We start from the raw sequence: 15,792 nt of genomic DNA, 5'->3' as shown, positions 1-15,792 counted from the left end.
AATAGGAGCTTCTGGCTCCAAGGGGTGAGGGAGATCATCCTCCCCCTTTACCCTGCCCTGGTGGGGCCATCTATGGAGTACTGTGTCCAGTTCTGGGCTCCCTGGTTCAAGAAGGACAGGGAACTACTGGAAAGAGTCCAGCAGAGAGCTACAAACGTGATCAAGGGACTGGAGCATCTCTCTTCTGAGGAAAGGCTGAGAGACCTGGGTCTGTTTAGCCTAGAGAAGAGAAGACTGAGAGGGGGTCTTATCAATGCTTGTAAATATCTGAAGCGTGGGTGTCAGGAGGATGGGGCCAGGCTCTTTTCAGTGGTGCTCAGTGACACAACAAGGGGCATCGGGCACAAGCTGGAACACAGGAAGTTCCATCTCAACATGAGGAGGAACTTCTTTCCTTTGAGGGTGGCAGAGCACTGGCACAGGCTGCCCAGAGAGGTGGTGGAGTCTCTGTCTCTGGAGACATTCAAACCCTGCCTGGACGCGTTCCTGTGCAACCTGCTCTGGGTGACCCTGCTCTGGCAGGGGGTTGGACTAGATGATCTCCAGAGGCCCCTTCCAACCCTACCATTGATTCTGTGATACACAGTATTCGTAAAGCTCTGCTTGCCTCCCTATCCCAGAAGATAGTATAAGACAGTAAAATCTGCTGTGTCTTGCCACGAGTGCAAGAATGACAGATTCTTTTCTTGGCTGGGAGCTGTGTCTATGTCGAGCAAGTGTAGCCCCACCATCGAAGTGCAATGTCCCAAAGACATTGTGTAGTCCCAAAAACTGTTGTGTAGTATTTTCTGTGGGCTGGAACCAGACACACATGTTTTAATGTTTGCTTATATAATTTTTAACTTTCTGTCTCTTTTCCTTTCCTGCCAGATTTTTATTGGTGAGATATCCATGTATTTCATAAAGTCAACCAGAGAAACCCTAATTGTTCAAGAGAAAACTATTTTGACTGGAGAGTGCTGTTACCTGAACCCACTGCTTCGAAGAATAATACGTTTTATAGGTAAGCATCCTGAGCACTGCAAGTTTAGTCCCTGTTTGCACCAAAACAGAATGAAACATCCTAATAATCTACACCACAAAATTAATTAAGCTGTGAAATCTTTGCAGGCGTCTTCCACCTTAGAGGGATAGTCCCCCTCGGGATTTGCAAGGTAACGTTCAAAATGTGCCATATCATGCTGTCTGGAGCTGGTTTATATCCTATTCTGCTGAGCTTAATGCTTCTTCTGGACCCTTGAAGAAAGGTTATGCCAATCAAATACTTATATGAATAATTCCATCATTGCTATTCTATGTAAGCTACCCATTTTACTTACAAATTGGTCTCCACCAGCCCATCTCTTTGGCGTTTTTCTTTTCAGCTCTAATTTTAACATCCATAGCTCTGCCATATAATGTTCAGCTGAGCACAGTGTAAAAAAGCCTAGAGCCCACTTCAAAATAATGTTCTTATTTTTATTGTATTTGTTTTTTGTTAGAGCTTTCATTGAGTTAATTGCTGAGAAATGAATGAATAAGTTCTGTCACTAAACCATTTGGAGGTTGCTTTATATGGTGCTTGCAAGCCGCTATGCATTTTCCATGCAGTTGATTAGTGGAAAAAATGTCTCCGAGACCTTACTGAGGGAACTGTCCCATGGTTCTTTTGGAGCAGGCAGAGGAACAGCATTGCAGCTTGCGTTTCCACTGTGGTACTGGCAGAGAATCTGGTTGTCCTCTGAAGGCTTCCCAGTTCACAGCCATTTATGGCTGCCCAAACCGCACCCTTTGTTGTTTAGAAATGAGGAGGGATGTTGCTCACTTACTACTTCCTCGTAGCAGCAGAGTAAGAAGTAAGTTCAGCAGCTCTGAACTGCACGTGCAAGGGGCTCCAGTTTCCCTCCTTCTTGACTCGATCATGAGAAGCCCTGCATTCATGCAGGGGATGGGATGGGATGGCTTGTCTCGCTGTCTGGCATGGGCCAGCGGTAAATATGTCTCCCCACTGACCAAGAGGGGCATTGCCCACAGAGCACCTCCCTCCCTGTCCACACTTAGAGATAAAGCATCCTTACGCATTGCGTCTTACAGGGAGCTGGGTCTGAATTCACAGTCAGAGTTAAAAGAAGCAACAGAATAAAAAGCTGAAAATACCTGGATCACTTTTTTCCCTGTCACTGCTGAATTTTTGAGCTTTATCTGGAAGAAAAACATCTGCTGTGACTGTGGCAAGGGTTGTATTGCTTCCACAGAGCCACGGCCCTGGCTGCAGGCAGGGATACTTGCTCAGAGCATAGAGTTGAAAAGTCTTATCCTGTGCTAAGTTTTTCAGCAGCAGCAAGTATATACTGCAAAGAAGGAAGAGCCATGGTTTTCTTTCTCCCTCTCTGTTCCTCCTGCTTTATGCATGGAAGTTAGGAATTTAAATGTTTTTTTACCTTCTCCCATACTGGGGGTGGAGACGAACCACCTGTGGTTCACTACTCAGGCCTGGCCTGTGTGCTGCTGATGAAACAAAAGACATGGGAATGTAGATAAAAGTAAAATACCCTTGAGCTTCAGATAACCTCTAGGATATATTGATGGATAGTAAACTGCCATTAAGAGAGAAGCAGGGTACCAGAGTCCACTGGACCACCCAGGGCTGTTTGACTGTTCCAGGACATTCAGCATGTTGCAAAGTCCTAATCAAATACTCTTGCCTGCGGGGTCAGCACTAAAAGAGTTTAAACCATGGAGGTTAAGCACTTGCTCTATATATTTTCTTATACACTTAGCTTTACTCTTAAACATTCATGCTATTGTTTCTCTTTTGGTGGAAGAGGAGGGGATAGTGATGGTACAGTGGACTCTCATAGAGTAGCAGGACATAAACCCTGCTAGAGAAAATAATCTTGGCTTTGCAGCTTCATTTTTCTTTCTGAGAAAAAGGAAGTTAACATTATTAGGAAGGGCTTAAAGTGTTGCTCTCATCTCAAACGACACTGATTATTTGCTTGTTTTCTTCTGAAACCTTCTCCCCGCCTCTGCAGTAAAATGCGAGAATCAGTGTTTGTTGAAAAGTGGCTGAAATAATTAATGAACGGAACTAAAAATAACTGCACGTTTTTCATTGAAATTCCCCCTATGTTTTGCAAACATAACATGGACTGAACAGCTGTAGGCCGTGCTGGATGATCAGGGAAGTTAGCTCCATACAGTTGGTTACTCCAAAAAGAGCCTACCTGGATGCTTGGCTCCGGAGAGACTTGGCTGTGTCTTCTCTTGACAAACTTGAGGGCTATAAGTTACAGAGCTGATTAAATAGGTTGTCTTCCAAGATACCCCAGCAGGCAACCTGGCTTGTTCCAAAGAAGTTTGATGCCAGTTTAGTCTTGGTACAAATTCATTGGACTATCCACATCTGATTTCTTTTGGCCCACATGTGTGAACAAGAGTCTTAAATGAGTACCTGCCAAAAGCAGTAATTGAACTCCGTGGAATATTGCCTTATAAGTCATTACAGTTGGTATTGCTCAAACGGATGAGAAAAATCCTTCACGGTATCTGGGTGCTCTTGCGTCAGGAAAAATGAACGCTGCTTCCTGACCCTGCAAGGCACATCATGGAAAGCTTTTGAGAATTGCTGTTCCCAAATTTAAGAAAGGCAAAGGGGCTTTTTCTCGCTCCCTGACTCTGTAACTAGAGTTGCTGGGACGAGAGGGGTTTTAAGAGATTTTAGCCTAAATGTGCTTTCCACAAAACAAGGAGAAAGTTATAGATACTTCATTGAGCATTCACTTAGATTTTGAAAGGAAAGAGAAGCAAAAAGGGAAACTACAGACTTATCTTTTGGTGATATGAAAGATAAGCACCCTTGTCGTACTGTCTCCACAGGATCTTCTGGATTTGGTTGCTAGACTTGAGCTTTTTCCCACTTGTTTTTTTTTCCATGCGTACAGAATGGAGCACTTTTTTGCACTTTGATACTGGTGCAAAGAATTAAGCAAAACCAAAGACCTGCAACTCTTCCGGGATGATGGCAAAGCCCAATGTTTCTTGATTTTTCTTATCTTGCCTACTACAGTCTCTGCTTATTGTCTCCTTGTTTTCCTCAAGCCCTTTTCGGCTATCTCTGTCTAAGATTCTCCCCTCCTTAGTTTCGTGGGGACCTTGAATGTTGAGCTTTGTCTTAAGTCCATCCCTGGTTCTTTGTCCACAGGAAGCAGAACCAAAATTTCATCTTGCTTCCTGGCCCAGGCATGAATTCTGCACATGGGTAGACATTGCTTTTGTGGTGAAGGGCTGCCTCTCAACTTGTTGTCAAGTCCTTTACTGCAACCTAGATAGGTGAAACCTGCTATGTTGCCTGTACTTAGAAAATCAATTCCTTTATCAGTGGAAAAAAGCTGGCTTAGCTTGGGAACATCAGACTTTGATAAATGTCGCAATTTGTTCCATCTTCCATTTTACCTTTTATAGCTGCTTCCACAGACATTTATTTTGAAGATTTTCAGGTCGAACAAGCGATGTGCAATTGCTTTGGATCGTTTTTTTCTATATAAAATATTGGTGCTGCACTGCTGTTCTTTAGTCCCATCATCTCTCCTCCCTCCTGTCCCCACCCTTCCCAGCAGTTTTATTATGAATTTCTGCTACCAAAATTTGCCATTTAGATGCTGGACCTTTGAGAAACCAGGAGGGAAGAGTGGTTGTTTCCTGGCCCTCTGCCTCTTCTCCCTGTCTCCCAACCTGAGTACACACAGACTTTTGTATTTTTATTCACCCTTTCCTGTGGTAATTTCCCATTCAGTACTTAGTCAACATCTTGCCATCTTGCATTTGCAAATAGAAGTTATAAATTATTTTACCATTATTTAGTGAATGGTTTTAGTCAAGGATTTAGTGTGTTTCTATACACTGCTATCATACCCCCAGGATCATGGATTCAGACCTCCCTGGCTCCGTTTGGCAGGGTGACTATAATGTGTATTGTGTTTCATTTCATTATATTAGGTTTCTAATCCATGTGATTAAGTTGTATACCTGCAAAGCCCTGATAACACGCAAGTAGCCTCTCTCCAGTTCAGATATTTATAAATACAATGTGCTTCGTGAATTTGTTACCAGTGTCTTTTACTTTGGGGCTGCATAATTTGCAGTTAACAAATGGCGCAGATCAGCTTCTGCTGACAGCTTAATCTAAAGCATGGTGACACCTCACAGTGGGCAGCTAAATAATGAAATTAGGGCTTTATTTCAGTAAATTAAGGCTTTAGTTCAGCAAATAAAGGTTTACAAGATTTATACACACATTGAGTTTATTGTAATAGGATAGATACACCCCAGAGCTCTGATGTCAATCCCCTAGGCAGCTGCAGGACATAGTTTGCCTGACCTTATCCTTCTGTTTGCTTTAGATCTGAAGTTCACTGTGAAATGCAGCACGTTCTGTTATCAACTGGCTGCCTTTCAGTAGGGCTCAAGCTGTATTTTGGTGTGTGCTGCCGCAAACCTAAACTGCTGCAGCAGCTTAAACTACGGCGTGTCTCCCTTTTTATCACCGAAGAACCACCACAATGAGAAACAGGTCACTGTGTTGGGAACAAATCAAACCTTACTGGTCCCTTTTATGCCAGTCTCTGAGCTGGCTATTGTCTGGATGAAAAAATGATAGTTGTGAAGCAGCGAGGAAGAAAGAAATTCTGCGTGTCTGTGGGGAGGAGTCTTGAGGCTCCAGAGTACTTTTGCACTGGGAACTGAATTTCTTCTGGCATGCTCAGACCACACATCTTCCTTATGTCTTCAGGGAACAGTATCCAGGCAGGATACTCACAGGTGAAGCACAAGAGGCAGTATATGCCTGGAGCAGTGGGCTTTGTAGGGTCTTCACTGGGAGATCAAAGCCAGTCCTGGGATCAGGCTGTGAGTGCTCGGAAGAAGCTTGCTGTTGAGCCTGTTCCTGATGCCATGGCAACAGACAATAAATTTCCCTGCAACCCCCATCTCTTCAGTTGTAAAATGGATTAATGATACAGATCTTCTTTAACGACACCCTTTAAGATATAATGATGAAGGGTGATTTAGCAGCGTCTGAGTCACAGGACTATAAATGCATGGCTTTATTGGATGCACAGGACTATTAGAGCAAGACCTTCAGAAATGGGCTGAGGATCAGCATTTCCATAGAGCTAGGAGCCCTTCCAGGGACTCCCTCTATTGAAACCCTAATATTCTTTAAAAAACATAGGGGTGGAAAAGGGTTTGGAGGAGTATGAGTGTGCATGTGTAATATGAATATTTTCTGAGTAAATTAGGTGGAGTGTGGCAAATTCAGATAATTGAACGGGCACTGGGAGAGAGAGGAGTGCCTAAATAAATGCACTTGGCTTGGGAGAAGACATGACGATATGTTACTGAAGAGCACAGCTTCTGATGTCTCATGAGCCTTTCAATGCATTGTTTCTTTTGTCACTTTACTTAAGGGTTTCATGGTTTTTCTCTAAAAAAGCCTTCTACCTCCTTATTCTCATTTCCACCCACTGGCTTCTCACGTCTCTCTTCCCAATGTCTTTTCAGCTGCTCTTCTACAACTCCCGGGGGGGGGGTTGTTGATTTTTTGTTGCAGGGTTTTTTTTTGTTTTGTTCTAAATCAGTGGCATTTTAAATGTCTGTAACATTGCGAGTTTCCATGGATTCAACAAGCAGCTGCAGTCACTGATGTTAGAGAGAGTCGGGGTGGAAAGGGAGAGCTTGAGCATGAGTTGCAGGGAGAAGACAGGGTTGTGCTGAGGTTACAGTGGGCGAGGAGAGCTGGATTCTTCTTCAGGGCAGATGTGTCTTTTAGCAAAAGTAATAGACAGAGCTGGAGGTGGCAACATTGATGAACAGCCCCACAGGGAGCTTGGTAGGAGAAAGATGGTTAGATTAGTGTGTGTCTGAGAGCCCAGAAATTATGGGGTTTTGCTTGGAGGACTTTTTGGCAGCAATTTAGGGGGAGGTGTAAGTGGAGAAATTAAAACTGAAGCATTCCAAATTGAAGTTGCTGAAGATTTAGATTCTTCTACCGAGGCAAGTATTAGTTCAGGTAAGATGGAGCCAGAAAGATTTAAGGTTCATGTTGTCTATCCTCAGCATTCTTGAACAGGACTTTCCTTGCTTGTTCTTTTTTTTTGTTTGTTTGCACATATATTTGTCTAAGGTCTTTCTGACTGGAGGTAAAGGTATGCTCAGATCTGATCCTCAGTTCCTTCTTCTTGGACTCTGGGGCAGCTAAAGAAGGTAGCAGGGAGTATATCCTACCCTCTGTCTCTGCCCTAAATTAATCTCTCGCCCACTTACATTCTGCTTAGTGGTTTGCCTTCTATCTTCTTCTTTCTGGCTGCTCCTGACACACGCAAACACAGCTGAGAGCCGGGACAGTGAGAAAAAGTCAGGAAGCCTTTCCAGAAATAGCTTCTGCTCCTTCTCTAAGCCCTTTTTGTGCAGCCAGATTGTGTGGCTCATGTGTATGAAGGGAAGGAGAGGCATTAAGTAAATGAAATTAACCTCTGTTCCATCCTTTCTGCTAGTAACCAACTGCAGAGGCTGTAGGTCTTCTTACCACGTGGCTTGCACTGTTTACACCTTCTCTCAGCATATGCCAAGTTCTGGACTTAAGTTCACTGACAGTGAAAAGTTTTCTAGGTTTCTAAAGTTTTCTACGCTAGAGTGAGCACAGTAAGATAAAGCGCTTGCTCCTTATCAGGGTGAGATCACCCCCCATTACATCTGATCATCAAAGCCTGGAAGAGGTACATGTTCTCGCATTCTTTGTCTGTGACGTTATATCACAGACTTCAGCTGTACGACCCTGAAGAAATGGGGCTAGTTGCCCTTCCTGTGAAGCCTTTCAGCAGCAATTTGTCTGTCTCTAAAAACCTGGCAATCACATCACTGCATTCTCGTGTTCTGGTCAGTTAGCTTAGCTGCTGTAGGTCATTGAACAAATCCATTGAACAGATGGATTCCTGAGGTACAAAAGCCATCAGGGGACTCTCCACCACTACCCAGGCTCACTGGTGTTACAGCCTTTAAATCAATTACAGCCAACCCTGTCTCAAAGTCTCCAGAGAGTAAATGACGTGTAATCAGCAAGGGTTAAAATTCCTGCTATCTGAATTCATTGCTGCTCATAGCTATGATTTTCATACGGCGCAGTTTGGCAGAGCTGCAAGAGGGAAATCAGAGTGATCAATATGCATCACAGTCAGAGCATGATAAAGGTTGCAGCCGTGGCTTGTTCTGCTGTTCTGCAGAGTACTGCAGTGCTCAGGAGCTGAGCCTAGGCCAGCACTTCCAGTGCTACCAAATGCTGAGAAAATGCAGGTGTTTAAACTTTTTTTTTAGACAAAAACACTGGACCACCTTTGTACCTGTGCACTGCCTAGAGACTGAAAGCCCATGAGCTTTTTCTGAAACACCTCGATTGTTGGTTTGTACTTACTTATGCGATAAAGACCGTGGACCAGACTGCAGTATTTGCCTGGCGCTTATAGATTTCCTCTAAGTGTTGTAAAAGGCTGGGTAATAATCCTCACTGCATTCCCTGTGATTTGCACAGCACATCCAAAAGATGCCATTTAAAGCAAGCTGTGATAAAAAAAAATAACAATTTAGCCAAAGAGCAGTATAAAAACAAGATTTATCTCTGGCATAACTTGCTCTTTCAGCAGGCTGGAGAGATAGTTACTGCCTTTTTCGTTTGAACTTGCTTGTGCACTGGGTAATAGAGATGGGGAGCTCTGCCAGCTGTGGAAAACCATGGATTTAAAATATGAGCAGAGGGGCAAAGGAAATAAAGGAGCAGTGTCAGTGCTCCCTCCATTTCCCTTTTCAACACAGACACTTTGCAGGATAAACTGGGCGAAGACTGTCATGCCAGTAAAGAGACAGGGCCGGTCCTGCAGTCTAGAACCAGAGGAAGGCTACCTCCCCACCGCTAGTTTTTTAAATCCGTGGTCACACATGTGTTCATTAATAATTAATTGTAATACATTCATATAATGAATAGTAATAAACGTAGTCCCCAGAATCATCTTCGTCATGGTAACGCTTTTTCTGAACCATGTGGAAGTGTGGTGAGGACAAACGTCTCCACGCTCCTGCGGCCGCTCCAGGCTCTTCCCATCAGTACCCCAGTGAGGAATCAGTGTCACAGCACAGCTGTATCTGTCACACCACGCCATCCCAGTCAGCGAGTGGCACTGGCAAGCCCCAGTTGACACTTGTACAATGAATCCATTTTTAGTTATGGGTTTTATTTTATGTTACTGTCTGTACAAGTGTCCTGTGTTTAGAAGGACCTAACTCTGCCAGCTGCAGCCCTTCTGCTTCTGCAGCTCACAGCTGCATGGTGGGTGGCAATATCTGCAGAACGATCCGTGATTCTCATTAATTTGACGTAAAGCATTTTCTGCTGCATTGTAATGCTGATATTTTTTGTTTCTCCAACTATAGCAATCCTTTTTTTTTTTTAAACCCAGTACAGATAAGCAGTACAATTGTTATAACCATGGTGGTGCCAGCTCTTAAGATTTTATCACAGCTCTCCTAAGATGTTTACCCTGGAGCTCCAGCTCTTGGTCATATTTACATATAAAGTGATCACAGCTAATTTATAATTTAAATGACTTTTGCTTACAGAGCTATCGGAGGGAGAAAGCAAAAATATGGCCCGCAATATCCCCACACCTAAAGTAAATATTCATTTGTTCTGAATTTTTGTGACTGTTTAATCCACCTCAGCGATGGGAAGAGGGAAAGGGGAGCTAATTTAGTCTTTCAGAACATTTGGGTTTGGCATTTCCGCAAATCTGCTGTTCAGTCCCTTTGGTTTTGTAGGCAGCACGTGTGAGTAAAAGATCCTCACATGTATTCATAACAGCTGTGGCAGGTATTGGTGACACTCATGGGGAGTCAGTGGAGGATGTGAGAACTGCAGTACTGAGCAAAGGGTGCTCCACAACCCTGGAAATATTCCTGGGTTTAACTGAATGCTTCTTGCTACGGCATGTGCTCCCAGTGACATGAGCTGAACTGCAACTGTGTGGAAATGTCTTCCAGAGCAAAGCATTAGGATGTTTCACAAAAGACCTGCCAAATATTGCTACATCAGGATCATCAGGTAGTCATGTTAAGATAAGTGCAGTATTGTACCTCAGCACTACACTCCTCATTCAGTTTCAGAGCTGTTATATTTCCATTTTTTGCCCCCGATGTGGTAAAAATACATAAACATTTTTAGCAACTCATGTGCCATGACACTTGGCTGCAGGCTGTGAGCCTTTGTCATAGTGGAGGCTTTACAGGCATAGTATAGGTGCAGAGTTTTCAGTGAAATCCGTAGCTCACAGTTCTGTTCAGCACTTGAATCACAGAAGTACTTGGGCACATGCTTATCGTTTTCAGCCTGTTTCTGAGTCCTTCTGGAGCTGCTGAGTTAAGCACCTGTCAGAGTTAAGCATGAGGTTTTCTGTGTCATGCCTTTGATGCCGGCGTCACTGGAGTCAGCAGGGGCTTTTTCTGGGTAATGACTGCAGGGTTTGGTCCCTTGCCTCTCATTATGCCTCGCCCTTTCAGGTACCAGGATTATTTTTTTTAAGCCAATTTGAATAATTATTATTTTTAACCTTCCCTCACAGGAGTGTTTGCGTTTGGACTTTTTGCCACTGACATATTTGTAAACGCTGGCCAGGTTGTGACTGGGAACTTGGCTCCCTACTTCCTGACTGTATGTAAACCCAACTACACTGGGAACGACTGTCGGGCCCACCACCAGTTCATAAACAATGGCAACATCTGCACTGGGGATGTGGAGGTGATTGAAAAGGCAAGAAGATCCTTTCCATCCAAACATGCTGCTTTGAGCATCTACTCAGCTTTATATGCCACGGTGAGTGCCAGTGATGATTGCTAACTTGTATGATAGGTTTCTTCGTGTGCATCGAGATGGAACCATTTTTCTTACAGTGGGTTTTTGAAGAAAAAGAGTGTTGTTTTGGGAAGGGCTTTCTTCTTTATCTGTAGGGGGAAATCCCCAATCAGCTTCTCTGTCTGTTTTACCAGTCCTAGTATAAGCAAATTGAACGTTCATTGCGTTTGAGGCACTGTATGATGTGGAGGCATGAGGTCCTAATCTTGTCTTTGCTGCTGACTTTCTCACAGGCCTTTGAGTATTCATTCAGCCTCTTCTCCCTGCCCCTGTCTAATGAACATTAAAATGAAGTTGATGCTTTGATGACTTCTGGACCACTACTATTTCTTTTACTCACATGCCATGGTTGTTGAACACTTAAAATGTAAATTGTTCCATTTCAGTGGGAGACTGAACTAGGGTGGGTTTTGCTCCCCTTGTTTGGGACCTGAATTGCCCATGCAAAGAAGGCTGCAATAAAAGTCAGTGCCAGAATTTTGCTGTTATCACAGAGAAATGGACCCCAGTTGACATCTTGCCAAGGTGACACTGTTAAACTGCAAGGAAGGAAATTGTCTTCAAAAGTCTAGTGAAACAGATCAGCTGCTCCTTTCTGTTCTTTGGCTAAAGTTTCTCTAATGTTTGAAAACTGATCCAAGAAGCTTACTCACAAACTAGAAAACCTCAGTGGTTTTGCCATTAAGATCCAGTCCAAGGACTTAACCTGTTTCTGATCTCAAAATGGTTTAACTAGGTCTTTTTTCCCTGAGTAGATTGGCTCAACTGAGTGGCAGAGTCTATCTGTAGGTCACCAGGATTTCAGAAAAGCCTTAAACTTATTAATGGCAGGGTATCTACTGAATATTTTAATGGGATCTTGGTAGCAGATGAGTAAGACCCCACATTATTACGATAAAATGAAGAGGCTACCTGCTGCTGTTTCAATATCCATCTGTTGGCACTGAATGTGGCGTGAATACTGGTGGAGATATAAATTGGTAACTCCTTTGATCAGGATTTGTCGGGAAGTGTTTGGAAAGCCTGTAACATTTTGCACGCATTACTTCTGCTGAACATAAAACAGGGTATTTGGTTAGTAATAGCTGTATTTTGCAAAAAGACTTGAGCCATGGAGCACGAAAAACAAAACAGGTTGAACACGAGGAGGCAGGAGAATGGAATCGGCACAGACATTGTCTTTCATTGTATACATGTCTGTTGAGATCTGGGAGTCTGCTCCCATCACTGAACCTCGAGTATCTGCTGCAGATGTCTCTGTACTGGTTTGTTCATCAGTCTGCTAGTGACAGTACTCCCACTGTGATCGGTTTGGCTTTGTGTTTTGGTTTTGGGGTTTTTTTTATGTAATCTGGATTTTATATTTAATCAAATAGGCTTTTTCTTGTCACCTGCCAAAGAAGCTGAGAAGAACCCAAAGCATCACTTTTGTGATCTCTGCAGGCAGAGATGAATCTTGTACACCTAAAGTAGGGGAAAGAGAAAACAGCCGTCAGCCCTGGCTTCCATACTTATGCAAAAATTAGAATGGCGTCTAATGAAGTTTTATTAGTGTCCCAGAAGTATGGTAGGAAGAGATGGCAGTCACTGTACATAGTACACGCTGCTGTACAGTTAGAAAGACATGCTTCTAAATTTTTTTCCCAAGGGAAAATGATAGGCTAGAAAAACTCCTTAATTCATTAACATTGCTGGCAAAAACCAAAAAACAGACAATAAAACGTATGTTGCATATTGGTGTCCCAGTTACCTCATCTTTAAACAACTGTTACTTCGTACTCTTCTAAGAAAGGTCATGAAAGAGTAAATAATAAGAGCATCTAACAGATGGTAGAGTTTACCAAGAACATAGAAAATTAAAGTATTTCACCAGTACAACTGGAGGACCTGTTATTGCAGAGAGAAGGTAGATATCCTTGCTGATGCTATTTGCCTCTGGAGTTAAAGCCAGAAGTGTTTTATGGTCACAACAGCGTCCCTATAGTTAAAAGATACAACTGATCACTTACGTTGACCATTTGGTAGTGTTTTTGGAGTCCTTCAGCAAAGGTCTTGCCTAGCAGCACCCACAAGTAATGCTTTCTGTCACGTCCATCTGGCTAGATGACTCTACCTCATCCCACTGGATCACAGCCTGGCATCTGTCTTTTATGCCTGAATGGGTTGATTCTTGACTGGATTAGAGTGATACAGTATACCTGGACATGAAACTGTAAATGTTTGGGAAATTCTGAATAGCAGAGAATGCTACAGGAAATCCCTTCTGCAACCCAGGACACTGTGACCCCACCAACAATTTCTTCTATTTCTGCATTTACACCTATTAGACCATTGTCAAAGGCTGCGCTTCTCTCTCACTGTAGAAATCTCTGTGGTAAAGGAAAAGATTGTCTGTAGAGCTTGTAGGACACAGAATTTTCCAGTATTGGTATGAAATTGTGAACTTCCCAAGGAAAATAAACTATCACAAATCTCCGCACTTTCTGATGAAAGGACAAGACAGACTTCTTCCACTCTGCCTTCCTCATCATAGATATATCATACACTCTAAATATATATAAGCATATATTTGCATGTATATACACAGGTATGTATGTCTGTTTTAAATTTGCGGACAAAAAGGCCTCCTTGACTGTCTATGTTTTTGTCTGTCTGAAAAAAATGGGAAAGGAATTACACACAGGATGAATGCTACTATCACACATTGCACATTGCTAAATACACTGCTTGAGTGTACTGATAAGAGCACAGCAAAGAAACGAAATAAATAATTTATGTAGTTAAATCATACGTAGTTTATTTTTTAACATGATTTATTCTATTTTCTTCACATCTTTTCTTTTCAGTTCCTTCCTCCCTCTCCCACCCATCAACTAACTGGCTTTGACATTTAGAATTTTGTAAATAAATTTATCCTATAAATGGCATTATGGGAAATTTTAAAAAACACCTGCTGCGTGTAGGAAATTAAATGTAAGTGACTTTCACTGAGATACTGGGCTCTTACACAAGGCTTTGAAAACGTCCTCTAAGTGAAAGGGTAAACAGATTGTGAGAAACTTAAAAAATATCTTGGCTTTAGTGACCACGACAATAAAGATCAAACCATAGTGACTGGAAAGTCTGACCAGAATGGAGAAGCTCTCCCAGTTATTTCTGAGCTCAGTGTGTGATTTATGGATGAACTGGAGCATACCTTCTGGGTATGTTTGTCTTGTTTTAAGCCCTCCTCATGAGGGTGTAACAGATTTCCCTTGGCAATCTGTTTCCATGGTTAATTACCCTTGTTGCTAAAAATGTTGTCTTTACTACAAGTTTACGTTTTCCTGCCAAGACGTGTAAAACTTCAGATACATTAGATACTTCCCATCTGTAATGAGGAGAACTCTCCCGTGTGGGTAACCCAAAGATCCAGCTTCATCTCATTCCTGTAAGAAAACAAGCATGCATGCGTTGTTCCCTACAGCCAGGGTTTGCAGCTGTCACAGCAGAACTGCGTTGTTAATATAGAGGTGATACTTTTCCTTTGGATGCCGTAAACTGTAATAGTGCTTTGGTGGGGAACAGGAAAGCAATCCGGCTCCCTATGGCTCGTTTGAATTCACCTCTGCTAAAAGAAATGTGTAAGTTGAAAGGATGGGCGGTAATTATTCACACAGTGGCACTTCCCTTCAATGATATTTTTTCCTATCGTTGCCAAAGAACATGAGTTTTGGTGACAAGTCAGGTGCAGCTGAAGCTACCAGCAAAGGCTGGGGCAAGATTGCCGCCTAGTGCTCGGTTTCCAGCTGTCACTTCAAGGCACGTGCTGCAGTCAGGCATTAGATTGGAAAAACAAAGCAAGCAGGAACTTCTCGAGTAGCGTAGTTCCATTCCCAGTGCTATTACACACCGTAATATTCCATTTCACAAACTGGATTCACCGTTAAATTATGTGCTCAGCAGCACATGTAAGGGCAGAAAAGTTCACTTTCCCAGGCAGAGATCTGGCGAATTCAGCTGTTAGAAGTCTAGTACTGCAGTTTCTTGGTAGGTGAAAGTATAATTTTGCCTGGGTACAGGCCCAAAGGCAGTCAGATCTGCCGTCCCCTGGTCAGTTTCTCTGGCCAGTCTGTTTCCCTTCCAAGAGGTGGTTGCTGGATCCCTTGCCTTCTTCTAGACTTATGTATGGAATTGGGTTTAGGGCTAACTTTTTTTAATGCCAGCCAGTGAGGAGAAGCTGGCTGTAGGGATGTTTGATGGCCCTGTCAGGGAGAAGGGAAGAGAAATCTGGACAGAGAGAAAGTTAGAGTAAAAATATGCACAATACAGCAGAATAAAGAACTATATGAAAGGCAATGAGTAGAGTGACCTTGAGAATGGATCTGATTTCTGTTTCTCGATCCTGAAATTATGCCCCAGACCATAGGGACCTCTGTATACCTGGCTCATCAAGGACAGGCATTAAAATACAGTAAAATAATTGCCCACGGTTGCCAAATAGATGGTGGAGTGCGAGGTAAGCTGTGCAAGGAGTAGTTGCAATGAGAAGCACCAAGCCAAGCCTTCGCAGACTTCCTTCAGCGAAGGCACAGGAAAATCCCGAGGCAGCTTCGCCCCAGCCGAGCCATTGTAGTCTTGTCCAGAGACTGTCAGTGTGACCGGCATGGTGTCCTTAGCTGCTGCACCAGCAACAAAAGAGAACAAGCCTCGGGTCTCCACCATCCTGCAGAGTCCTGCCTGGATTTCAGTGTTGTCCCTGGCAAAGCGCTCAGCAGTGCCCTTCCACAGGAACAGAGTCATCCCAGAGAAAGATGATGTTTGTGACCTGCAGAGAGCACATCAGAGATCCCAGTTGTGGTGTCATTGAAGATGGGATT

At 43.1% G+C, this 15,792-nt stretch overlaps 1 protein-coding gene across 7 annotated transcripts in view; it reads left to right on the top strand.

The window, feature by feature from the left end:
* The window catches only part of PLPPR1 (phospholipid phosphatase related 1), a 137,140-nt gene that overhangs the window by 114,684 nt on the left and 6,664 nt on the right, over positions 1-15,792 (top strand). For all 7 annotated transcript variants that reach the window (XM_063320002.1, XM_063319999.1, XM_063319997.1 and 4 more), the window contains 2 exons: positions 871-1,003; positions 10,644-10,894. In XM_063320002.1, the coding sequence (XP_063176072.1) occupies positions 871-1,003; positions 10,644-10,894 (384 nt within the window). The remainder of the gene's footprint in view (positions 1-870; positions 1,004-10,643; positions 10,895-15,792) is intronic.

Source organism: Chroicocephalus ridibundus, chromosome Z (assembly GCF_963924245.1).
Source record: "Chroicocephalus ridibundus chromosome Z, bChrRid1.1, whole genome shotgun sequence".
Taxonomy (NCBI): domain Eukaryota; kingdom Metazoa; phylum Chordata; class Aves; order Charadriiformes; family Laridae; genus Chroicocephalus; species Chroicocephalus ridibundus.
This window is presented reverse-complemented; position numbering and strand designations above follow the sequence as displayed.